The sequence below is a fragment of the Astatotilapia calliptera genome, chromosome 22 (genome assembly GCF_900246225.1).
Source record: "Astatotilapia calliptera chromosome 22, fAstCal1.2, whole genome shotgun sequence".
Classification (NCBI taxonomy): domain Eukaryota; kingdom Metazoa; phylum Chordata; class Actinopteri; order Cichliformes; family Cichlidae; genus Astatotilapia; species Astatotilapia calliptera.
In genome coordinates this window covers 4017973-4045384 of record NC_039322.1, presented here as the reverse complement: position 1 = coordinate 4045384, position 27412 = coordinate 4017973, and the positions used below count along the sequence as shown (strand labels likewise).

At 39.7% G+C, this 27412-nt stretch overlaps 1 protein-coding gene across 2 annotated transcripts in view; it reads left to right on the top strand.

Annotated features, from left to right (window-relative positions):
* The window catches only part of grin2da (glutamate receptor, ionotropic, N-methyl D-aspartate 2D, a), a 249319-nt gene that overhangs the window by 92904 nt on the left and 129003 nt on the right, over positions 1 to 27412 (top strand). The window contains exons 3-5 of one of the 2 annotated variants that reach the window (XM_026156009.1): positions 3710 to 4328; positions 6463 to 6600; positions 15632 to 15898. In XM_026156009.1, the coding sequence (XP_026011794.1) occupies positions 3710 to 4328; positions 6463 to 6600; positions 15632 to 15898 (1024 nt within the window). Of the gene's footprint in view, positions 1 to 3709; positions 4329 to 4945; positions 5365 to 6462; positions 6601 to 15631; positions 15899 to 27412 lie in introns of those variants that run through there. The other variant, XM_026156011.1, reaches the window with a different exon arrangement.

Here is a 27412-nt window from a genome sequence, read left to right as displayed (position 1 = left end):
TGTTTATAATATCTTTAATTATTTTCTATGTTCAGTATGTGATTAATAAGGGATCAGTTCACAGTAGAATATGCTGCTTGAATTATTTTACCCAATAGTTGTATTTTTACGGTGGTAATGATTCTGTAATATGATTGTGTTCCAGCCTCACGGGTCTCTAAGCTAATGTTTTATTTTATCATGCTGTTTAGATGCTTCATCTTCATCCACATATTATTGTGTCAGCTGTCCTGATCAAATCTCTGATCTCTACATTTTTCCTTTGGTAAAAAGTGGAAATAAAATAGTGTCAGAATCAGCCTGTTAGTCTTCTACCTATTTCAACTAGACAGTGAGAGGGGAGGAAATGTCTGTGGTGCCTCGGTCAGGCAGACTTACATGTTAACCTGCTGCAGGATAGTGTTGTTACCTCTTTTAGCTCTTACATGGACATCTTTAGTAGAGCTGAGCACAGTGTACAGAGTCTTATCAAACTATTGTAAAATTTAATCTGTGTCTGAAAAACCATCTTTCTTGACTCCCTCAGCAATTACAGTTGAGGTGCCCTCGAGCAAGTTGTTTAACCCGGAACAACTAAGTCGATGTGTGTGTGTGTGTGTGTGTGTGTGTGTGTGTGTGTGTGTGTGTGTGTGTGTTGGGCACTTCCTAGATGTGTGAACGTGTGCAACGCTTAAGGGCGATGCAGCCAACAAACGGTAAACATGTTCCTCGTCAGCTGTTGAATTGTGGCTTCTTTTTTTATTATTATCATCATCAAGTGGTCAAAGTGCACAACAGGCAGCAGAAAGGTGTACATGACTGTCAGGTGGGATACCTGATGATTAACCTGACACAACAGATGGTTTGTTACACAGAGCCATCTGGGAAATTGTCCTTGGAACCTGTATGGGCAAGGGTAGGCACACGAATAGTTGCTTTTCATTTTGTGATTGGACAAGCAGTTTGTTTCACCATCTACCATGAGCCAACATCAACCAACCAAAAGGACACTGAGAGAAAAAGCAAGCTGCAGTGGTGCATATTAGTATATTGTTAAGGCTTATCTTTAGTTGATTTATCCAATTGGGTATTTCTAAGAGCCCATGAATGCCTACCTACACATATTTGCAACGACGAATCCTTGTCAGACTGATTATTTTTATGACTGCAGACCTAAGACATATATACAGGGATCTGGGTAACCTCATGATGGTAATAATTTTGTTTAATGTGTAACGCGTATAAAGATAGGCAGCAATCATGGGACTTATAAGATCAGACAACTGATGAAGTATGAAATCTAGATCATTAAAAAAAATTACAGACTTAGACTTTTAAAATTCACTCAAATAGAATAATTTTCATGAAATAAATTAAAGATCACCTGCTCACCAAAGACTACTGCATTTTAAGGATTTGAATTATTACAGTATTTCAATATTGGATAATTTTAATTATATTACAGTTAATGTTGTCAAGTTGCAAAGGAGACAAGTGTCAGATTTTTCATTTTTGTCAGAGTAAAAGTCAACATGTTTTCATTCATTGCAACTATGCAAGCAGGTAGTCCTCCTGGCAGAAGCGTAGCTTAGACTGTAGTATACAGAAACTTCAAAGTGTGCATTTGCATAATCAACATCTTAAGCAACTAGTAGTGGGAAATATGAGGAAAATAATCATTACTTCCCCCGAGGATTCCTCTGGAAAACCATCAACTACAGTGCCAAAGGGTAGCTCTGGAGGGAATTTGCAGCAGAGTCTTTATTGTGATTGCCTTTTCTGTGCATTTCAGCTTAGCTGGAACATTTGGACTTTGGTCATAATGTTAGATCATGCACAAATTATTATTATTATTATTATTTTATAGGTAGAAATCATTATATACAGTAGTATGCAGCTCATTGCAGTCATATTGTGATTGTGGCTCAAGAGTTGGCAGTTCGTCTTGTAATTGAAAGGTTGCCGGTTCGAGCCCCGGCTCGGAGAGTCTCGGTTGTTGTGTCCTTGGGCAAAACACTTCACCTACCGCCTACTGGTGGTGGTCAGAGGGCCCGGTGGCGCCAGTGTCCGGCAGCCTCGCCTCTGTCAGTGCGCCCCAGGGTGGCTGTGGCTACAATGTAGCTGCCATCACCAGTGTGTGAATGTGTGGATGACTGAACGTGTAAAGCGCTTTGGGGTCCTTAGGGACTAAGTAAAGCGCTATACAAATACAGGCCATTTACCATATTGCCCATCTACTGATGCACTGGTTGGCCCTTCTTTATCTGTCTTTTGCACCTACTTATATGTACACACCAGTGCTCTGTGCATATTCCTAACATTCCTTCCTTTCCACTTTCATAAATCCACAGAGGTCTCGCTGTTCACCCTTTTGCTCTCCTTTACAAACACAAACGGCATGTTCTCTCTGCAGCTGAATCTACACTCCTCTATCTGAGGCTCTTCTACTCCTTTCATGCCTCAGTTCATCTTTTATACCATTGTCACCTGCAGGTTTTTCTTTGTTTCTTTATTCCAGTTGTTCTCTCCATTTATTATCTGTGGTCTTGCTCCTGCTTGTTCCTTTGGGCTCATCCCCACAACGCCATGCTCCAACTCACGTCTCTGTCTCTGCTTAAAGGTGCAAAAAACAAACCCCGAAAAACAATCCAAATTTGTTAGAGATAGAAAGTTCAGAAGACAGGTTTTTATCTCGGAGGAAATGACCTGACCTGCTTACTGTGCTTTTTTCCTCCACTTCTAGTTTCACTTTGGCTGGATTCCACACTAAACACTGCAATGGTTCTTTTCAGGATTATTCATCATTTATTCACACAAATCATGACAAAGAGGACATAAGGTGCAGACGAGTTGCAAAGCTGGTAGCAGATGTGCAGCAACATGAGTGAGGCTATAGCCACTTAAATGGTGGTGTGTCATTTTGTGACATGCATGTGTGATTTGCAAATGGGATGGGCAGAAGGGCAGGTGACATGAGCTGGCACTGAGACCAGTGAAATAACACTAAACTGCTGAGTTTAGACATGTTTTGTTACTTGAATAAAAGGACTTCAGATGCAACGTTGGCCTGATAAATATAAAGGAAACAAGGCACCCGGTGTTTTCTTATTGGTCCATAGACAGAGAGGATTTGATGGTTTTGCTTAATGAGATTTTTCTGGTTTAATTCTGTTGCTCCATTATGAATGCAAGAATAAAAGCCACTATCCTCTCCAGACTTCAGCCCCATGTTGTATTTGGAATAAGAATTAATCCACGAGATCCTCGTTTTGATATGGCACCTTTGATGATAAAGTCACTGGAGTTTTTGCACTGCACTCTGACAAATGTGAATCTTTTAACTTTTATGTGCTGTCCTATTTAATCTGAAATGTCAGCAGAATTTTGCTGTTAGGGATGCAAGCGGTGTTAAGAAAATTAGCAGCTTCTGCCTGCCTGAATCCTTCCTTTGTTTACAGACTTGCAGGATGTCGGAACAGAAGCATTAAATTCAAGGATGAGTAGGTGTACTGTGTCATTTATGTACATTGTTTACTGGAGAATAAGTGTTTCACAACGCCTACATAAATCAGCCGTCCCACTTGAGATAATGCATAAATGCATACTTGATATATAACAAAGAAAAATAAGTGACTGTTTGAAATGCGTGTTATGGTTAGAGAAGCTGTATGACAGCAGGTCAGCTGCAGTTCTTCATTCAAACACGCTCTTCTCTCTGTTCCCTCTCCAGGGTCTCTTCTCCTCATCAGGTGAAGCACTGTGAACCGCCGACCCCCTCACCACCCTCCCTCCTCTCCTCCTCCCCTCTTTCCCTAGAGGCACCACCCACTACCCTTAAATCCCCAAACCCCACCTGCCAAACTCCCTCCGACAGCTGCAACTGGCCCCCCTTTTACCCCATGGTGGCCCCAAGGCCCGCCCTCTCACTGCTATTGGCTGTCCTGGCCTGTACGGGGCCCGCGCGCCCCTCGCCCCCCCTGCTTCTCCGGCCCCGGGAGAGAGAGAGGGACTCAGGTGGTGTCAACATCGCCGTGGTCCACTCGGGCTCCTCCCTGCTCCCGGAGACGCCGGTGGCGGGAGGTGCGGGGGTCGGGGAGCCGGGGCCCGGTCCGGGAAACGGTCCGGGAGGAGGGGGAGGAAGGGGAGTAACAGAGACAGCTTCATTAGCTGAAGTGGCCGAGATGACTTCATTTTCCTCCTCGTCACACCTGTCGCTGGCCGCGCTCGTGGGGGAGACGGTGATGACGCCCTCGGGTCAGGCCAACGTCATCTACCTGGCTGTGAATGAGAGCAGTCCCGGGACCCTGCTGCTGCAGCTGTGTGAGCTGCTGGCCACAACACCACTGCAGGTAGACAAACAAGTACACAAACCTACTGTTACATTCCCAAAGACTGTAAGAGAGAAACTGTTAACATCGCCAAAATTGGAACAAAATCATCATAAATAGTGATAAAAAAAAAAAAAAGTTCCCTTCAGGTCAAAATGTGATAATGGCTGGATGTCAAGATCCAATGTGGTTACTCTTAAACATCTTATATATGATAATGTACATGACTTTTTGTCCCCTATAAATCATTTTTTGAGACAAATTTAGTTCACAAGAGGCAGAGCGATAAAGACAGCAAAGCACTAACAAATGCAACAACAGTTCAAATGTAGAAATACTGATGTAAACAATGCTGGTCTTCAAGAAAATTAATTGACTTTGAAAATATTTTTTAAAGATAAGAAAGATTAAGATTATATGCAGTGTGTTTGGTTCAGACTGAATGTAATCTGAGTAGCCTTAATCGGTTTTGGAATGGCTCTTCAGTACTATGATAATCATCATCTGTATGACGTACAAAGGATTCTGTATCACTGCAGCTTTTGTAATTATCACTATTAGATTTAATGAGGATTCATTTAATTGAAATTACCAGTTGGTCACAGTGATGCACTCTGACAAAAGGTGTTACGGAGGAAGAATAAAAGGAGAACTCCAAATCCTGCATAATTACTCACATCTGCACAGTTGGCCAGTCTCAGTATGAAGCGCTGTGACTGTCAGATGGACTTTGTTGGAAAGCATGCGTGAGGTTCTTTTCATTTACCTTCTTGATAGGTCATGTGGCTTTAAATGAATCAGTGAATGCTTTTTCATGCATGGGACCATGTATGTGATAATTCAGGTACTCTTACTGTGACGCGTCACAGAGGTTTCTAGTAGAGAAATGCATGTGTTAGGTCGTTAGGGAAGTGTCGTGGTTTGGTGTTTTGTGCTTTTATTCTATTCATCCATGTTCACTGTTCATCTATTCACTCATTCATTCATAGTATGACTCTTGTGGATGGGAACAGATCTGAGTTTGCAACTTGAGAGCTGCTTGTGACCATACAGAGAGGTAATAAATGTGCTGCATACTATACTGCTGATTTATTTACTCGGCCATATATTAATCCATCCATTCATCAACAGAAAAATACATTATGCATGCATGTATCCAATCTGTGTCTCTGTCTGTTTTCATGTTAGCAGAGTGAAGGGTCTTGTTATGAATGTCTTCGATCAAGTATGATATTAACTATTAAGTAACACTTGCCACCCTATCTCCAGGTCCTGTTTATAAGCTATTTGCATATCAAATGCTTCCCTTTGAGAATTGAGCTGTCATCTACACTTAACTTCAATCCACTTCCCCGAATCGCTACAAGAAAACAAGCATTAAGTCATCAAGCCAACCTCAAATCACAATAGCTCCACCTCATATTATTATGTAAAGCAATAGCCTCACCAGAAGTTCATGCATTTTTCATGATTTTATTTATAATGCGACAGGGATTTCTAGAAAAAAAATTGTCACACAAAACACCATTAGCAACACAGATTTCAATAAGAAATCATATATATCGAGAGAGAGACAGAGATTTTGCAGGAATAGTTCAGCATGCATGCAACAGCCACACCTAGCAGGCCCTTCAGGAGCTGAGGTGGCCCATAAGCCAGGAGCTTATCTGTTGTTTCTGTGGTGTGAAGCAGCTTAAGCAGCACAGGTACAACACACCCCATTGTCCTGACAGGATGCCAGTCCACTGCAGGGATTTAACTCTGATTATATCTCTGAACACTGATTGCCAAGCAGAGAAGCAAAGCCCAACATCTGATAGATGTTTCATGACTTCATTAAATTTCGGAAAGTCTTTGGAGAGATTCAGTTTCTGAGCAGGATAAGAAAATACAGTCTTCATTAGAATGAAGTGCTCTCAGGAATTTTGTGAACAGCATGTGAATGTACTTATTGTTCCATTAACTTTTGCTCACTTGGTTAGTCTTTGAATTATTCTCGGGGTTCGGAGCGCCACGATTAAAAAAAAAAAAAATAATGGCTTTGATGAATATAATTCTGGTGAGATGATTATGAAATTGCTTCTCAATGAAGCTGATGTAATGTCTTCCGTCTGATGTGCCAGGTTTCAATGTGCAACCTTTGTTTTACTTCCAGGGTTTAGTGTTTGAGGAAGAGAGACCGCCACCGCCGAACCGCGCCCCTCTGGCCCCGATGCTGGAGTTCGTTTCTGCCCAGACAGGGGTTCCCGTTGTTGCCGTTGGGGGAGGAGCCAGTCTGGGAAGAGAGCCACAGGTAAAAATGGATTACCTATCATTGCATCACCAACCCAGTTAATTTCATTTGAACTAAACCAAGAACTTTCTGTGGCTTGGAAGATGAAACACTTTAAGAAATAAGCCAAGTGATAATTGCCTCCTCACCTCCTCAGACCATTTGAAGGGGGCCAGGAAACAGTTTTTGGTATTTTTAATTAAAAGTTATATTTTATAGTTAATATTTAGTGAAACCAAAATTAGAACCAATGAAAATGTTTAGTGATCTGCATGAAAAGAAGTTCAAATTGTGCCTTTTAGACCTGGTAGTATCGTGCAATCATGTCATGTTTTCTCCAATGCTCATTTCCACTTCCATCAGCCATTTTTATTCCTGTCTGTTTAAGGGCTCCCCTCCCTGAGTTTCATCTGATTGGCTGCCTTGTCTGCTTTTACGTTCACCTCTTGCTGTAGTATAGAGTTTTTTTTATTACTAAGACAAAGTTTACACACCGATGTAAACACTGGAGTCCGTTCACCAGTGAAATAAATGGCTGGTATGTCCTTTTTCTAGTTAGCATTTAGGCTTCCACTGTTTTGTGCTTTTGTATTTTGCCTTCTGTTTGCTGTTGTTCTACAGTTGGAGTTTTGTTTTTGTGGAGCTTTTGGGTCCCTGTTCTGATTCTGGCATATTGTGAGTCTTAATTCATGTGATTTTCAACCTTTCAAGCTTGATGTTACCATATGGTTATTTGGTCGAGATGTTTCCAGTGTCATGGTTCATATTTAGTTGTTTTAGGCCTTTCTGGCTCATCTTTCTGTGCCTTTTCCATTTTCTCTGTTGTCATGTCGAGCAGGATTCCTCTTGATTCAGAGCTTTGTTTTATTCCTGTTTTACTTTGAAGGACAGTTTTCCTTTCATGGCTTCATGATACCAGTTTTACTTCCTCTTCATGTGTGTAATCACTTTCACCTGTGTCTCGTTTTCTAATCAGCCAAGGTTTTTAAAAAAAAAGTAGTCTGACATGGATGAAGTGGATAACCTCGAAAGATGCATTTTTACTGGGACAAAGTTCCTGTTTTTGTTGGAGCTTAACAGAGAAATGTGGGCTACAGAAAAGCAAAGCAGGGATTGTGTCTATATTTGGATGTGACTGCTTTAAAATTCACTTGTGAAAACATGAATCTATCCATTAACTTAAAGCATATTTATGGTTGAGTAATGGCTAAAGCTCTACCTGCCATTTTTGTTTGCACTGTCTTTTAATTAGATTATGTACGATCACTAAATTACTGGCACATTTGTTCATTTCTGCTTTTGCTTCTGATTAAGTGGTTGAAGAATCACACCTTCTGCGATCTGACACTGGATAAGAATGCTTTCCTAATGAGCTTTTTCTTCATGAAAATTACATTATTGACTTGGCAGATTAGTTTTTAAACATTTACTTTGATAAATAATTAAAAATGCGATTTCAAGCAAGAAAATTAATGTTTTGCCCTCAAAGCTGAAACTTCATCAAATATTATTTTTTAATTGAATTGAATTTTTTTTGCCACCTGCAGGATGTCACTCCACTTTGTGTCTCAAGGAGCTGGGAAATATCAGTCCATTAGCTCCTAAAACCTCTAAGTTCGCACTGCCAGCCCGACTTAGTGTCTGCTGTTTGGTGCTGGGCAGGTGGTGTATAATAGGTTTATTGGAAGTCTTTTGATGGCTGCCTGCTGTGGTGGAAAATGAGTTTAATAAAAGCAGTGAGACTAAACCAGAAATTTGTGAACTGCAAAACCAAAACGAAGAAGCTCAAAACCTTAATGAGCGGTACTGCGGCGTTGTGATCACTCTCTGCAGGTTTGGCACTGTGAGGGATGGCAACTATTGTGATTTGATTGATTGTTAATATAAGAATATAAATTAGAGCAGCATTGCACCTTTTATGTAGATGAGCCAGACATGAAATCTGAGAAGTTATTAAAAGTGTACAGTTTCTCCTCACTTCTTTTCTCCACCTTGGTCTCAGCATACTGTAGAAGCAGGGCTGGCGCAGACTTGATTCAGAGCTCATAACTCTTTTAGAAAGAAAAAAAAAAAGCTTTAGAGTTGACAGATTATCTAGGCGTGTGAGTAATATGGATGTAACTCTCTCTATATGAAAAAGTCGGGTGTATGTCATACTTCCGGTAGCAAAAAATAGAGCTGGTGAGAAATATGTAACTTCTATCCTACGAGTCTCTCGTAGGAGGCAGTTATTTTCTAAATACTTTAAAAAGTCAGAAAACTGCTCCTCTGATCTCCTTGGTAAGCATGATGAAGAGAAAGCAAATGTCTGCTCGAGCTGCTCCACTTTTGTTGGTGCTGCTGCTGAGCTCGTCAGCATCAGCAGTTTCACAGTGAAGAAAAATGTGTTGGATTTTTGACATTAGAAGCAGACTGTGTGAGTAACAATGCAATCCACTATCGTACAGCTGGGAAGTGGTGGATTAGTAATTGCAGTAACTGTGTTTTTATTTTTATTTCTATTTTTTTTCCCCCACCACTGATGTGTTGATCACCATTTTAGTGGCAAAATTCGTGAAGCTGTTAGTAACCATGACTGTGGCATCTTCTTTAAAACGATTCTTGCTTTGTTCATTGTTGTAGGCCAATTATTTGGTGTTTGCTCTCCAGCTAGTTAATCTGAGTGTGGCAAGAAGGTAATGCCTTCTGACGGTGATTAGCGATAAGCAGCTCAAGCTAACAAAGCAGTTCACTGCGACAGGTGTGATGTGAAATAAGTGGGCCAATTTATTTTAAGTGGATCATCTTGACAATACGATGTGGTTATTGTGATTTTTACATAAATGAACTTCAGTTGCAGTTCTGTGAGTAGATGAATATAAATACTGGTTGATGATACACGTTCAGGCACTGAACTGTCAGCATATTCGTAATCAAAAGCAACTTTGTTTCTAGAAGGCTGTGAGGTTCCTTTGAAGTAGCACAAGGTACAGAATCATTACAGAGCCAGCAAAGACTCCATATGTTTATGCCGCTAATTCAAATATGGACGCTTGGGTTTTTACAAAGTCTAATATGTATTTTACCTTTTAAATAATCTTATCTGTAGACTCAGTGACCTGAGGTTTTTAAATCTGTGGTCTTGCAATCAAAGAAGAGGAGCTGCTGCAAACCTCTGCCAGCTGATAAAATGAGATAAGAAGAGACTTTATTCATCGCCAGGAATCATGGTTCTGACTCTCTTCTTCTTTCACTCTGTTCTACTTTGTAAATGTTGTTTGTCGTGCGCTTCAGTTCATCATACATCTGCCCTTTGTTCCGTTTCCTGTCAATTATATGACACAGCTGTGCTCAATCAGCTAATCAGTCACTCATATATACGCTGCAGCTTTCCCTTATTCAGATCCAGATTGTCTTTTACTTCCTGTAATCAACCAGCAGCCATGTTCAATTGTTGTTTATTTTCATTCATGTTTAGTGCTCCATGTGAATTATCGTGTTGGCTGCTCACTGATGGCATTTTCTGCTAACGGTATTCTTACTCCTGTTCTATAGTGGAAACCAAGGTTAAAGTTTAAGGTTACTTTATTTATACCCATAGCTAAATTTGCTTTACAGAAACATGATAGCATTTGGCATCACTTCACAAAACACACTCCTATATAAACCTGACAGATATACATTTGGTATTTAGACAAGATGAGTCAGATTAAAAGAAAAAAAGTTCCTATTAAGTTTAGTGATGGCAGCAGGGTTAGGTCAAGGCTGCAGGTTGTAGATATGACCCTGGGTCAACACACCTGAATCAAATGATTAGTTCATTACCAGGCCTCCTGAGAACGCCACAACATGTTGAGGAGGTCATTTAGCCATTTAAATCAGCTGTGATGGATCAAGGAACCATCTAAAACCTGCAGGACACTGGCCCTTGAGGCCTGGAGTTCCCCATCCCTGCTGTAGAGGAACCATTATTAAGAATTGATAAATCAATCAGTGTAACTGTTTGGGGTACAGGGAGGCTAAACAAGGCTGTGACTCGACTGGACCATCTCACTATCTGATTCAGTGAGCTTTTCTCTGTGATGGAGATCTGACCGAACCATGCCACAAAACAAAAAGATAAAACAGACTCAATAAAAGAATGATAAAACAAAATAGGTTAATGAGTTGGAAAGTTATTTTGAATGCAAAGTCAGAGCTTTTAGCCTAATAAAGACAGTTCTCTCTTAAAATGGCTATCCCTGTGATGGACTGGTGACCTGTTCAGGGTGTACCCTGCATTTCCTAAGTTGTTTAACCCTTTAAAACTGGTCGGAGCGAGCACGCTCCATTTTGTGTAACTATTTTTAAATCCTTGTAAACCGGAACAACGTTTTTTTTGTATATGAAACCGGAAGAGTTGTACTTACATCTTGTGCCATAAGTTTGCCCTAGGTCACAGTTTCCTTCCACATATGGCTTTGCAAAAACTGCATAAAAAGCACTTGCAGCAACAAAAACACGCTTTGCCGATCAAAAACTGTTTGCTGTTCAAAACACTTCCTGTTTGACTTTATGCTTTTCTGAATAGTTTCTGGGATGCTTAAAACTCAAATTGCACTGCTGGAAATAGTTTCTTTTGATGCATATGGTGGGGTTTTTTTTTGGATTATAATATTTATTTTCATTTTTCCTGCAGTATATAAAAACTGGTGCATCTCAAAAATAAATTTCGTGTTTGAAACTATTTTGTGCAACATTTTTGTGGGACAAACCTCTTAAATTTCTCTAACTAGAAATATATGGAACAAAAACAAATTTCAATTTGTTTGTACTTAATTGCACTTTTTTGCAATTTATGTAGTTACTATGGACTTAATGCATATAAAATTTGGGCTATAATGGTTGTATTGATGTATAGTATAGTCCCCAAAATGGCACTACATGTAAAAATATAAGATAAGATGAGCTCTGGCGGACTTGGTTCTATGGTAGGTCTTAAAGGGTTAAGTAAGAAAGCATATGGATCATCATTGCAACTTAATATGCACACCTAACCTGCTCTGGAGGTTATGTTAATATTTTCAGTTTAAAACCTGCTGAAAGTTCCAGCTTTTCATGACGTTATGCTCTCCATTTGCACTATTTGCCTATTTGCACTACTCTGCCTGGTTTACACCCAATGTCATTTACCCATTATATTGTATATTGTATAGCTTTCTTGTTATATGCAAAATTGTATTGTATTTATTTAAATGTTTACTTTTTAATTATTTTACCTGCATTTTTTAATCACTCTTATATTTAAATGTTCATTTGCTATTTTATCTAGGGATTGAGAGTAACGTAGTTTCTATTCTCTGTATGTCCTGTACATGTGGCAGAATTGACAATAAAGTTGACTTTGACTTTGACTTTGACTAAGAGTGAAATAGATTCTTAGCTGAGAGAATGTGTCATATGCTGTGTGCTATGTGAGCACACAAAACTTAAAGCAAATAGTTTTGATTGACAAGCAGGGTGATACCACATCGTTGAGCTCATCTTTTGGGGGATTTTGTTGAGCTACCTGACACAAAGAAAGCATCATTATGTTCAGTGGTGCACATAAGTGGTCCGCAGGTGCGCATGCGCTGTCAAAATAAAAGACGCGCACCAGATAAGAAGTTGCAAAGTGCGTTTGCGTACATATAAAAGGCACTGTTTTTGTCTGCTAGAGTGGAATTTTCACAGCATCATTTGTTTGAAGCCAGCTCACCTCCTGCAACCACTTGTACGAGAATACGCGCTTCTTTTGTGGTTCTGAACACTGTTGTGGAAATTTATTAACAAAGCCTGCAGACACGATGAGCAGTTAAAACCCAACACTTTATTTCCCATGCATGAGGAGAGACGTCAGTCAGGGGGCACTGAGAGTTGTCTCTGACAATGAACAGTTCAGGTTCCTTTTAAACACAGTCACAGAACAAAAGGCTTTTACAGTTGAGGTTCACACCTTGGCTCTAAACAGAAAACCCTCTATCACCTGTGAGACTCTCCCCCACTGTGGGGCCAAGCCTTCCTGTGTGAGCTTCTGTCTCCTGGGAGACATTCACCAGGTCCTCACCGTCTGTTTCCCAGCGTGAGTGAGGCGTGAACCAGACATACTAAACTAAGTAACATCAAAGCATTTCATCAAGACAATACATTAAAGAGAAATCCCACAACAACACCAAAGTAATTGCTTAAAGGAGATTGCTTCTTCGACATCTTTAACAGTTCTAAACAAATGTCTGTCCTCCTCCAGAAAATCTTATGTACGCAAACACTCGTTGCAACTTCTTATCTGGTGCACGTCTGCGGACTACTTATGTGCACCCCTGGTTATGTTGAACATCCCTCTGAATTTTCATGTCTTGGATGAACTTTAGTTCTTGATTTTCTGCGAGGCAACCAGGCAGACCCCATGGGGCAATTTAAGGTGGTGCATTTAAGGGCCTAGAGACTTAACCTGGCATGTTGCTTCTAATAGTTTGCTGGTATATTGAGATGTTAAGTTCCCTATGAATATAAGTAAGAATCTATCTAGTTCTGGGAACCTAATTGGCAGTTTGTGTATCAAAACAGACTTTAAAACAGTATACAGCATACATTTAGTTTAAGTGACAGCATCTGTGCTTGTAGAAGCATGCTGGTTGGTTGGAACTTGAGAAATCAGTAAGGCTAATTTAACAAGAGTACATTGCAGTTTACTAGCACTGTACTAGGATTTAGCTTATGTCTTGCCTTTTCCACTGTGACTGATTTAAATGTTATCTAGAAAAGCCACGATTGTTTGACCCCGCCAATTGAGGTTTAACACAACAAATGGGTATTTTTACCTCCAGAGTATAGCTTTGCATTTGAGAAATGTCTGATAAGTAAACTCTAATCAGTTCTTAATTGCCTTCGGGACGCTGAGTCAAACATGTTTCCTAATACGCTTTAAGAATTAATCAACCTTGTGTCACAAGTGCTTCTACAGCTGTGATTTGGGACACTACGTCAGTCATTCATTGTTTCTGGTGAGTGTTTAAATTACAAGAGTGCAAGTTTTCTTTCTTCTCTTTTGCTCCAGCTTCCAAGGGGACACATGTGCTTTGATTTTTGTTTCATACACCACCACCCAACTGCTCACTCGATGCACGTTCCCAGCACACTCTACTCTCAGCTGGGTTAAAGAAAGCAGACAAGCTTACATCATAAATCAGGCTGCTGGTTTGATATTTGACCTAGTTCAGTTTAGCGCAACCTGAGGTGAGCCCTGTCGACATGGATGGGTGGAAAGCTACGCCCTGAAGTTTCCTCTTTGATCATCCACATGTACCCGCAGATGCAGAGCCTTGATGATTAATTTAAACACATGCCCTCTACCTCTTTGTTTAATGTTGAGAAAGAGCCAAAATTAGTACAAGCTAAACCGATAAAAGCCTTGGACAGCAAAAGAGCGCTGGAATATGCACGCTGTCATGATACGTTTTTTACTATATATTCAGTGTTTAAGCTCACATTCATTCCAACTCTCAACCTTTATGGATTTTCCCATCCTGATACTTTGTTCTCATTTCAGCAAAAAATACAATGGCACAAAAGTCAATAGAAAAGAATTCACTGAGTAGCTCATCTGTCCAGATTAAGCATGAGTGGAGAAGCAGAGAGGACGGCCATCATTGTTTCCTTCATTGACACTGAAAGCCTTATTCAGAAACCAAGGACTTTTTTGACAGACTGTCTTATTCCTCTGAGTGCTCCCCTCTTATTAGGACTAAAGTCAGTCTCACACAAAGAAAAGGGCTAAGCTGGAAGAGAACTTGCTTAGACAGCTACTGTATGAATTTGCTCACTTTTACACACTTACAGTCCAGTATCACTGAATTACATCCAGAGCAGTTAAGCAGTGTGGATTTTAACTGCGGATCTTAGTGTTTAAAACAGGAAATTGTGTCAGTAGATGCACAGAAAGTAAGAACATGGTCATTCATTGTTGGCCATAAAATATCTAAGATGTGTTTTGAGTGCTTCGGGATAGGTTAATTGGAAACTCTAAATTTCCCATAGGTGTGAATCATTCTGTGTTAACCTGTCCAGGGTGTACCCTGCTTCTCCCCCAAGACAGCTGGGATAGGCTCCAGCCCCCCCCCCCATGGCCCTAAAAAGGGTAAGCAGCAGAGAATTGATGGTATATGAATGACTGATATTGTGTTTAACACGATATAGAAAAAGAGATTAAAAAAAAAAAAAAAAATACAGAATCGCATGTCTCACGGCGGTGGTTCTACTGTCAGGAGAGTACAAACAAGACGTTCTTCTGGTCCAGCAGTTTACTGATTTGGTTTCATCTTGGATGTTTCCTGCTGCAGCAAACTGTTTAAATTTTTTAAAGAAAGCCCCAAAATCCCACTGTGCACTACCTCCTCAGCTCAGCAGTATGCAGGCACTGGTTTAGACTTCAGGAGTTGGTAGAGACCGTGTGTGTGTGTGTGTGTGTGGATGGATGGATGGATGGATGGATGCAGACTTGCCACTCATTTGTTGCCAGATTTAAAGCTTTTAACTTTTGCCGAACATGAACATTACAAGTAACACTGTATAATGTTGGCCTAACATCACTCATCTGTTCAGTTGGGTTGAGATCTGGTCACTGAGAAGGCCAGAGTGTATGATTGATATAATATTCACATTCAGACCATTCAGAGGGCAAACATTACATCTCATGCCTATGAATGGGTCGTCATCATCATAAAAATGATTTGAGATAAATGTGATGAGTCAACTTTGTATTAATTTGCAGAGGCCATTCCCTGAAAAGGACAAGTGGTGTCAATCCATGCCAGCAGAAATGTGTAAATGAAACACAAGATCCCCTTTAGTGTGGGGGGTCAAGGGTTTAGCTTTTCATTTAATTTGTCAGGTGTGTTTAAAGAAGATGCCATTTCCCGATTATGATGCTGACACTAAATGGACCTTTTAAAGCTATAATATTATTATTTAATTAACGGACATTTAATTCTGTGTTTGCTTTGTCCAAGTCCCCAAATAAATTTCTGTCTCATGGCGTCTCCTTCCTATCTTTTAGGAGAGCGGTTCCATCTACCTCCAGTTCACCTGCTCCACATTGCTCCAGCTTGAGGTTATTTTCGAGGTGCTTGAAGAGTATGACTGGACCTCCTTCTCTGTAGTGACCACTCGTCACCATGGCTATGAGGACTTCCTGGCCATGGTGGAGGGTATGACCGATGGCTCTTTCATTGGTTGGGAAAGGAAGAGTGTGGTGATTCTTAATGTAACGGACGACCCCGGTGGGGCACGGACGAAACGACTGCTCAAGGACAATGAAGCCCAGGTAAGGCTGGAAACACAAATGTCATTTCCTGCTGTACACATCCATGAAAAAGGTTTCATTTATCTTATGGTGAATAAAAAGGAAAAAAAAATACAAAGAAATATATTTAACGAAAGATATCTGTACCACCTGCCACTCATTTTGATGAGCTGCCAACCTTGAAATCACTTCTGTAGCCCGAGGCTCAGGTGGGGGAGATCTGTGAAGGCTCCACAAGCCTTGAAGAAGCAGATGGTGATCTCTCCCTCAAAAATGATATTTTCCTCTATTGTTAATGTAACCTCATGCTTTCAGCTTCTAGGTTCATGTTGAAAGTCACAACCTTCAATGGTCTTGCCCCTAGACAGATAAAATGTCTCACACACTATAAGGCTGTACTGTTCGCTTAGGCCTTCAGCAGTTTTAGGCCTTCACATACTGCAAGTGCATTGCAGTATGTGAGGAAGATTTTAGCTACATACACAGCAATGGAGAGGTCTAGATTCTTCATCTAAAATCATCAGCCTTGACATTTGCAAAATACACTTTTGAAGTGTTCACATACTGCGGGTTCTTTATTTAGCTAACTAGCCTTCAACCCTTTAGCGTTCTGCTCAACCAATTGGTAGCACATTTTCAGGCCCTATATCTAACTGAGGCTTTCACTGAAATTGACCTACCTTGTTGAGTCTTTTTTACCAATTGGTTTACATCTGTAATGCCAAAAAAATCCTCCAGAAGGCACTGTGAATGGAAACTGTTGGGTCTTCTTATACCTCTCCAAACCAGGAAGTCAGAAACAAAAAAAACATCCAACATATTTTGAGTGTTTTTGATGAAACTAAGATAGGAAGATATAATTTTTTGATATATGATAGTGTTAGAGGACTTACTAAACAGATGTATGTCACTTGACAGCATTAAAAAAAATCAAATTAAATGTTTAATAATTTTTTTAAAAAGTGGTCAACCAAACGGTTGATTTGTCCCTTTTATGGTGCTAATGCTAACATAACCTAAATGTTATCAAAATGTATTATTTGCCATAAAGTCAGACCACTAGACCCATGTTTATCCATTGCTATTGATAAATCACATTAAGTGTTAGCACAGCAAGAATATGTTGAAATAATTTCCTCAGTAAGTAATTTTTGTAACTTTCTGAGTTAATATTAGTAAATATTGTAAAAATCAAGAACAACATGTGGAAATCACAAATATCATGGGGATCTACATTCTTCAGTGCTCCCCTCAGTAAAAAGGAACAGAAGCGACCTCTAAGGGGCCAAAGTTGTAAAAAACACTATGCAAACCCATAAAAGAACCTCAGAAACCAATGGCTCTCAAAAGGTTTCCACCTGGCTGTGTCTGAACCAAGTTAACAAGCCAGCATCTAGAGTTGGACAACCATGATTCAGCTCTCCAAGACCACAGAATAAATGCTATAGACCCCAACGACCAAAACCACAAGCAGATGTGCTTGATTTGCACTGTTTTTTTATTTATTTATTTTTTTAAACAAAAATGATTTTGCACAGTAGCATTCAATCAGAAGTGGCCTGAATGTGAGTATTTTGTGCTGTAGCACATTTTTCACATTTGCAGATTAGAAAACTATGTATTTTGTTGCTTGAGATAATACTTTCCTTTGATGGAATGAAAACAGCAATGTTCACCTGCATGCTACTAGAAATAAACTGTATCCAATGCTCTGGATAGTTTTTGTTATTAATTTAAATTTAATTTGGCCCTTTATTGATTTTTGTTCAACTGTATTATCTAATGTACTTGTATTTTCATGACATTTCATACTTTTACCATTAAGTGACATCTCAACCGTTTGGTAGAGATCAATATTTTAAAAACTACAGGGTCTATTGAAAAATAAATATTGATTGTGATTATTACTCACCCAAATCAATAAGAAATGCAAACATTGCTTTTTTTCTTGCTGTGTACCTCAAAGTGATGTTTGTAGTGCAAAACAGCTAAGGTGAAACAAAACATTGAAGATCTAAACTAAAGATGGGGAGGAAGCGATTTTTTTATTTTTTATTTTTTTTGCATTGTGCCATTTGGAGGTCTGATTAAAATCATTCACACTGAAAATCTGTGGTCAGCTTTTTAAATGGGATGTGATTTAATACTAGCAACACTAATACTATTTGCATGAGTGTACACACACTTAGTTAGAATTGTGTGCAGTGCATTAAATGATGAATATGTCCCGCATTCGTCTCCTTCAACGACAAATACTCAGCTTACTTGGACACATGCATGATCAACTTCCTGACTGTTTAGTATGGTTTTGTGTTTCTTTTAATTTTTTAACAGTGCATATATATTATCACCGGAGGGGATGTTTAGTCGTAATCAGGGACAGGGTAGAACACCACAAAAGCCATTAGGGCTTATGATTTTATTTTTTGTGCCCTTGATGGGTTATATACTTTACCTCAGGTGCAGGTAGATTACGAGCTGTGGGTGGCCATTTACCATTTATTATAGATAGTGTTTCTCAGAGCCAGATGTAGACTTGGCTTCCCCTCTTGAACTGGCCCAGGGTACAGTTTCCTTAGCCGTGCCCAGGCATCAAATACTGGTCATGGATGAATGGAACTGTGGGTTAAATGCACTTTATGATATGGATCACTATTGTGAGTAAACCTTTAGTCGATAACAGCCTAGTTTACTGATACCCAAACTAACTGATGAATAAACGTATGAATAATAAGTAAGTAAAATTTACCTGAAGCGAGGATACGGTTTTTTTTTGTACCTGTGGTTGTGCTTGTGTCACACAAAATGTAACAAAATTTCCTTTATGGGTATTTAGTTTAAATAATCTATGGGTCGAGTTATTCTTCTTGTCTTTTTATAAAAATGGTTTCACAGCGTTGTCTGACTGAGGCATTTACTTTTTCTGTGATTATGATTGATAGAAATGCCAATCATAATATTAGGCTTCATGTAAATGTAGCCAATATGACAATCACCCACTCACATCACAGTGACAGTTACTTTATGTGAGGAATGTCGAATTCATTTTACATCATGGGCCAAATTGGGCTCACTTTTTTCCTAAATGGACCAGACCACTGAAACTCATCTTTGAGTCAAAGCTACATCGTACAGCTTTGTCTACATGATAGAAAATGCTGCTGTAGTAGATGAGAAAACATTTTCAGCATGACTCTTATGCTGTACAAAATGTTTAGAATTATATGAAAAGTGCTGGTAGCTTATTGGCCAGCCTGCTCTGTATTAATAAAACAAAGCTTTTGTTAATTTACAAAACATGTCCTTTTTTACTATAGATTTGTATTATTATTTCTGTAGTAAAGAGTAAAACACTTTGCCATTTTTTTTTAATAAGAATAGCTGTAAAACATATTTTCACAAAGTTACATTTGATTAAAACAAAAGTCCAACATTGATGTCCCCAGGTGTTATGTTTGACACCCTCGCTTTCTGTAATTATAGCTGTGAAAGAATTTTTTTATTTCATTACTCGCATACATAAACGTGTGCCATGATCATACAAGTAAAACATACCCAAAGAAAAAATGAGTTTTCTTCTATAAGCTGCAGAAGGACATTTTTCTAAACAGAAATCCAGATTAATCAGCTTTTTCCCCCAGATCAGCATATCAGCAATAACTATGAAGTTGAAACACTGGCCCAGAACTTAGTTCTTTGAACATTTGTGAAGAAGGCTAAAGCATCGAGCCGTTTAAAATTGGCCCTTCACTTACAGTAAAAGCCCTATTTTGGGTCGACTGAGGATATGCTATTCATTTATTGTGATATCCTGGGGGTCCACTCACACCCACCTACACAGCATCTCCACAGATACATAGGAGCTTCGTAGTGTAACTACAACCTTTAGCTATTGCAGCTCTGCATTACTCTGCTCTTTTCACAGCCGGGATCATCGCTTTGCTAACTTCTGCATTGCTACTGTTTTACTCACTGAAAGGCTCGTGCACACAGCTCAGTGCAGAGGCTATTTCCAAATTCACTTTATATAGTGCCAAATCAAAAATATAATTACCTCAGGGCACTTTATATTGTAACATAAATACCCTGCAATAACACAGGGGAAATCCATATGAGCAAGCACTTTGGTGACAGAAGGAAAAACTCCCTCTTAACAGGAAGAAACCTTAGGGAGGGGTCAGGGAGGGGCGGGCATCTGCTGGCGACTGGTTGGGGTATGGAGGAGACAGGACAAAGACACACTGTGGAAGAGAGCCAGAGAGGGAAATTCTCCTTCCTTCATTTGGAAAAGCAACACATTCCTGTTATATATTAAGCTAAATATTATGTCTTGGTTTGCAAACTTGAGCAAAATAGATTTGAGGAATTAGTCTGGTCATGTAGTAGGAGTGATGTTGTGCATTACTTTCAACCTTGAACAACATAAAAGGCCATGAATGGACTGCTGTTAAACATAAGTTGAAGAGCATAAACATCACCTACAGATAACTACAGAAAAATTAGAACAGACATCTTCTGAGTTGACCTTAGCTGTGGTTTAACACATCTGATAGGGGGAAATTAGTTTCTGTTTACCCAAGGATTGTTTCTTCCCACCATACTTCTCGTCTCTCACTGTATCCGGTTCATACATATTGATTCCTTGCTCTCATCTTTTTTACTGTTGTCAACTTCAATGACTTTTTGTCAAAATAAAGTCCATCAAAGGGAGGAAGAAATGTAGACGGGATGAGTGGACCAAAGAAAAAGGATGAACATGAGTGAACATGATGTAATCTAATGAAAGTGAGACGAAATTTTGAACAGCAAAGTAGCAGCGAATGGCCTTTAGATCTTCACATGTACATATTCTGAGTTATTTTATTTATTTATTTGCTTTTTGAGGAGATGACTGTATGTTTGAGGAATATTTTTAGAAATTGTGACAAAGTGTTTGTCAGTGTTTTTCAAAGCAAAAGCACTGAAATGTTTTTATATCTATGAACACCTGGTCAGCATTTCACCAGATTTGTGAAATGAGGCTTCTTAGTTCTGACAGAACTGTCAATGGCTGCCATTCATTTTAAACTTGACATCTCTTTGTTGATGTTGTTCATTTGTTTGTTTCTGTTGGATTTAAAGGTATTTTAAGAGCTTAAACTGGATACACAAACCACCTCAGTGCTAAAATTCAGATGTCAGTAAACAGTCGCTCCCCAAACTCCCTTCTCCCATTTCCTTAGTAAAGTCACTTCCATCTCAGCAATAGTAAATACGAACAGGGCTGTAATGGAAAGTTTGGGATTGTCTCCAAGGTCATGCATCTTTTTTTTTTTCTCTCTCTCTTACTTTCACTGAAATGTTGCCCTCTGAGGATTGTGTTCCCCAGTCCCAGGGTCAGTATCATCTATCTAAATTTTTTATTTTCAAAACAAATATGTGAGTGCACGTCCTTGGAAAAAGTAGCTTACTCCTGTTTTTACTGTCTTTCAGGGTGTTTTAGAAGCAGCCCAGTTAGTTTTTGGCTCATAGATGGTTTTTTTCAGTCTCCTCCTTTTTTTTTTTTTTTTTTTTTTTTTTTTTTTTTGTTTCTTGCTGCAACTGATCTGGTCTCTTTTACTATCAGCAGTATATTCTAATACGTGTCAGTCTGTTTTGGATTAGATGGAACTAACGTCCCCTTTGTTTTAAAGAACACTATTAAATGGGGTGTGCTGCCAGCAGTGTTGGGCAAGTTACTTTGAAAAAGTAATTAATTACAGTTACTTTTTTGAAGAAGTAACTAGTAACTGAGTTAGTAACTGCATTACAAGATTCTAAAAGTAATTAATAACTTGAAAAGTAACTAAGATAAGATAAGATAAGATTCCTTTATCAGTCCCACAAGGGGAAATTTCATGTTAAGGCTGCCGACCTATTGCATGCAATGGCGGCGCCATCTTACCCTCCAACCATACATACATTACCCAAAAACATCACATGGGGAAGACAGGTCAGAGAGGTATAACAATGGAAAATGCACCACATGAGGAAAGATAAGGAGAAAAAGATAACTCCCCCCAGACTGAGCTCCAACAGGGAGATCAGTTTGAGAACAGAAAAAAAACACCTCTGCACATGAAAAAACTCTTAATACACCAAAGAAACACATGACAAGCAGCAGGGATGGGTAAAGGGTGAGAGACAGTGTAGACAGTACATCTGGGCCTGCAGCATAAGCGCTGGTCTCCTTGATCCACCGTCAGCATCGGAGGGGAATAAGCGTGGAAGGCATTTGGAGGGGGAGGGGGGATGAGTGCACATCTGCATGTGTATATATGTATGTGTGTGCGTGTGTGTATGTGTCCAGAGGTCAGCTGAGACAGTGTCCTAAGTAAACAGTCTTCCAGCCAACCCAGGTGGCCTTGCATAGAATGGGAAGAACAGTCTAAACACAGTCGTTATCAGGGTGTTGTTGTTCAGCTCCAGCATTGAGGCCGCAGCTGGCGCCGAAGTGGTAGCCGCATGAAGTGATGGTGGTTTTTACTTTAGTGGGAACAACTCATGAGAATTTCAAAGCAGTTCTAACAGTCCAACACTGGTCTCTCAATCTCCCGTGGGAGAGCCGTGAGCTTCTCCATGAGGTTATCAAACTTACGCTCTGTGATGTTGTCATTCTTGTGCTCAAAGAGCAGATTCTGAGAACTCACGACCACAGTGAGCTGCTCCAAGATGTGATCCAATTTGCACTCAGAGGTCTTATTCTGAGTATTCACGGCACCCGTAAGCTTCTCCAAGATCTTATCCGTGCTGCACTCAATGAGCCCATTTTGAGAACTCACGCAGCCTTGTGGGGGTTTGAACAGCCGGTTCCGCTTTCGTAATTCTTCGATAAGCCAGGGCCAAGCCAGCTCCGATCAGCAAGAACCCTGTTATCATGGTTCCGAATAGGTAGATATTTTCAGCGTCTTCAATCGACAGTCCCGCCAGGCACACGACCCTTCAGTTATGCCACCCGTCCATCGTTCATCCGGCAGGGAAAGTACCTCCAGGACACTCAGGCTCACCCAAGCCCAGACTTCTCGCTGAGAAAAGGGTGTCAATAGCATTCAGAGACCAGTTGATCAAATCCATAATTCCTCTTTTAGGTTTTAGAGAACAGACTGTGAGAGAGTGTTCCAGGGAAAAAGTAATAAAAAAAACACGGGACTAGACAAGGACACAAGAGGCTAAGCAGGGAAGCTAAGGGAGAGGAGGAGGAGGAGAAAAGTGTGACCGCCTTCGTCAAGAGCAAAAGAAGAAGTCGAAACTATTGCATTACTTAAAAAAAAAAAAAAAGTTTAACCCTCTGGGGTCCAGGGTATAATTGGCCATTTTTGACTACTTTCGATGTTTCCTCTACATTTCACCTTTAAAAACTATTTGTTTGCCTTGTTTGGTATCATTCTTTTCAGCACAACCTCACGTGTCTGAATTTACAGTTTTGTTTTCATTTTGTGATACTGTATTAACACAATTCATCTAAAATCAGACAAAAAACATCAAATCCCAGTAGAATGTTTTATTTTTACTGTAACAACCACAAACATGTTTAATGAATCATATTTCATAACTTTAAATGCAAATATAAATGGTCAATTTTAAAATCCTATGCACAAGTTTTGCAAACAACAAAATTATTTGCAGCCATTTACCTTTTTTACCCTTTTTTTAAATAACCATTTCAAACTATTTACAGAACAATCAGGTGTTCTGCATTCAATAAGATGCCACACAAATTATTTGTGCCACTCCAAAAATAATTTCTGTCCACTATAAAGGAGAACATCACAGCCTGATACCTGCAGGTCTGACAGCAGCAGGTGTATCACTCCTGTTTCTACCTGGAGACAGCAGTCACCACACAAAACTATCCACAACACTACACACTAACTACACAAGACAACACATCACCTACACACTCCAAACACGCTAAACGTCACAAATCTCTCACATCTCAAAACTCCCTCTCTCACCATCGCTCCTAAAACGTCCCCCTCTTCCTAAACAACCAAATGTCATGTTGCCATATCATTTTTGATTGGTTGACATGGTGCATTTATCCACCAACACAAACAGGCTCTTTTTTGTTTGCTCATAAGCAGAGAGTGCTTGCTGCGCTGTCCTTAGACAGCAAATGTGATGAAATTATTAAGGAAAAAACGCATATATATTGTTTATCATGACTCTGGTTTTACATGGCCTATCTGCACAATTTAAAAACTGGCACCTTGTTGCTTTGTCATCTTGAAGCAGTCATGTGATTGGCTTACCACGACTACTATATTCTTCCTCAGCCAAACAGCAGCACTCATGCGATCGTTTTGCCCCCTAGCTCCAGGTGTTGTGCCAAAAAGTGATCATCTGCTAGACAGTGATTGCCGTTTTCAGATCTTATGCCAACAGGCTGCACAGTAATTAATTCTCCACTATAGTAGGATACTTCCTAACGGGCAGTGTTGCTCAGACCTTGTCACCACCATCACTGGGCTGTTTCCAAATGCTGCTAGTGGGACTTGCATAATCCTCCCAAAATGTTCAATTCTTTGGTGGATATCCAAAAGGTTACTGTCTCATAATGTCTCTGTAGTGGTTTTGTAGTGCAGGTTTAGTACTGAATGGCATTTACAAAATGGTAAAAAAGACTGAGTGTCCAGTGAAGTACTCTACACAAACACACCTGATGCTACAATTATTGATTAAATTAGGTTAATCTTTACTGTGATGGTTCATAAACAACATATTCCCACTGAGGCTTTTATTACTGCTCTTCCTGGCTCCTGGTCCCCCTCTTTTTCTTTTTTTCTTCTGCTTGTTTCCCTCGCTGTTTCTCTCATCATACATTAACATGTCTCGCAAGCAGATGGTATCTGGATGTGAACAATCTGTATATCTTTAGACCTGTAATTAAAATTTGCCTCCAGTGCTTCCGGAGCATTCCACCACTCCCAAACATAAATATACCTCGGTGACCTGCCTTTAATCTTTCATTTTTCTTTTTTGTTTTTGTGATCTTTGAAGCTGTAGTACTGCATGGGTTATTGTTCACCTCAAAGCCGGCACATTAACATAACACAGGCATAAGATGAGGATTTGTGTCTCACTGACTGGTAAGTGAGACGGCAGGCTTGCTGTTTTTCTTCTGCATGCCTAATCATTACAAACCAAGCAGTGCACGAACAGAATGCAACGTGCAATGCTATTTTTAACTTTTCATTTATTATTATAATTATAACTTTCAAGGAACCAAATTACACTGTACACAAGAGTAGCAAAAATATTTTTTAAAAAAGTCTAGAGGTGAGTTTTGACAAGTTTCTTGAAGGACTCCAGTGACGGGGCATTGCGAAGCTCATATATGAGAGAGTTCTGGAGGGTGGGGGCCACCACACTGAAGGCCCAAAGGTTCTGATGTTGGTGCGAGGTACAGAAAACAGAAGGACCAATGCATCCGAGACTGTGTGTATGGTTTGCAGCAGGTCAGAGAGATACTGAGGTGCCAGGGCATTGAGAGATTTGTAAGTAAGAAAAATCTTGTGAGTAATGTGTGACTTGACCAGGAACCAGAGGAGATATTGGTATTAAAGTGTTACACCACAACTCAGACCATCTTCTGAGTTAGTTTCAGTGATTTAAAAATTCAAGTTCACTGCTTCTGATAAGTTTATATTGGCCCCTCTCTGATGTTCTAAAGTCTGCAATAACATGGACATCAATAATCTCTAGGTGATGCCTCCATTGTTATGGATCTATATTAGCATTTAATGGATCTGACTTTACATTGGGAACGGACAGAGATCAAGGGCTGATTGAATTTGATCAGTCATTAGCATTTGACGCTAGTTTTAAACATATCATTTGCAAAAAAAGTTTGAAAGTAAGTCAGTTCAAAGCCCAGATCTCAACAGCTGTAGATCTTGATGTTTACAGTGACATATTAGCGTTTGTTCACCTATAACTCCACAACATCCCAGTGAGCTCGTTACACAGCTGCTGGACAAATGTACCCTCTGAACAGCAGTAAACTACCACATTTGACTGTCTAACTCAGCTATGAGGCCAATGCAGTGCCAAACAGTCTGTCAAGTAAAATCACCTTTGCAAACATTTGTAAAAGAATGGGCTCAATGGATTCAAGCGTAGTGCAAGAAGTCAGTTTGCAATAATATCCCTTACTGCTGATCATTGATTATCAAGGTGTGAAGAAATTCAGCAAAGTGGAAGTGCTCCTAAGACTCACACCAGCTCACTGGAAAGTTATCCATCATTTTCAGTTACGTGACCGACTCACTGCCCTGGCAGACAAAGCAGTGCTCCACCTTTAAGCATAAACAGTAGATAGTACTGCTGGAGTAAAGTAGGGATTTTTTCACCTCTCCTTTTCACCTCATGAAGAAAAACTACAAATTTTGGGAACTGTGATCCATATTCTGCCCATCAGCTTTATTTAAATCCCTGGCGATGTCTTTCCCAGAGCTGGAGTTTAGTGACATCTACAGGTATCTTCTAGAGATTTGCTGACTTTACCTTCTGCCAGGATGAAGCTTTCACAGTATGGACAGCTCCATGTATTTTTAATCTGGATGGGTAAATAATGCCACTATGTTGGAGGTGAAGAACAAGGAATTGTTCTTCATTTATTAGTAAAGTAAAGCACTACATAGCTATCTTAAACGGGCTACCACACGTAAATTTTAGTTTTGTTGACTTGGACATTTACAGTGTCATAACAGTAAAGCTGACAGAGTATCAATCCTACAGTTTAATGAGCCGTCGCTGACAGCCAGGGTTGCTGTGGAGAAGCAATGATTGGCGTGATGAGTGTATCTGATAGGACAGCAACTATCAGGCATTTTGGTCAAGTTTAAACTTGAAGACGTTCAAAGGATGGCTGCAGAGCAAAGGACCAGAGCACTGTTTTTGTCTGCCAGGTGGGCGTGTCCCAGTAGCTTTGACGTCACCTGGAAACTCTGGCTAGAGCGGGGTTGTTGAGGGACAGTGTTGTGCTGACTGGACAACCTAACTCCAAACCTCCTCTAGCATTAACAACAGCAGAAGCATTGTGTGCTGGGAGCTTTGTGTCAGGGCTTTTCATAGCTGGACAGTTCCTGTAGGTGTAATGTGTAGAATATCCAGTGCACAGTGAGAGTAAAGAATGGTAAGAGCAACTGAAAAACCTAAACAATGAGCTGAAACCTGTTAAAATGTTGTATTTAACACAGAGGATTGTTACCGTAACTGTTTCATAATAAATAAAAGTGCATTGGGTCCTGCTAAGGTAGATGAAAGCTGTTTTTTATAATGGACACTTTGACTGCTGAGATTATTAGTACGTAGGTAAGTCGTGTAATTACTCATACTAGCACTGCCAAAAAATATGATTATATGTGTGTGTGTGTATATATATATACGCCATATATATGGTGTAAATTCACTATTTTTGTAGGGGACTTTCACTTCGACCTGGATGTTGACGCAGTTAAGCTCTGTCATGATAAAATATGACGACCCACAGGGATCTAAATGAAATGTTCTCTT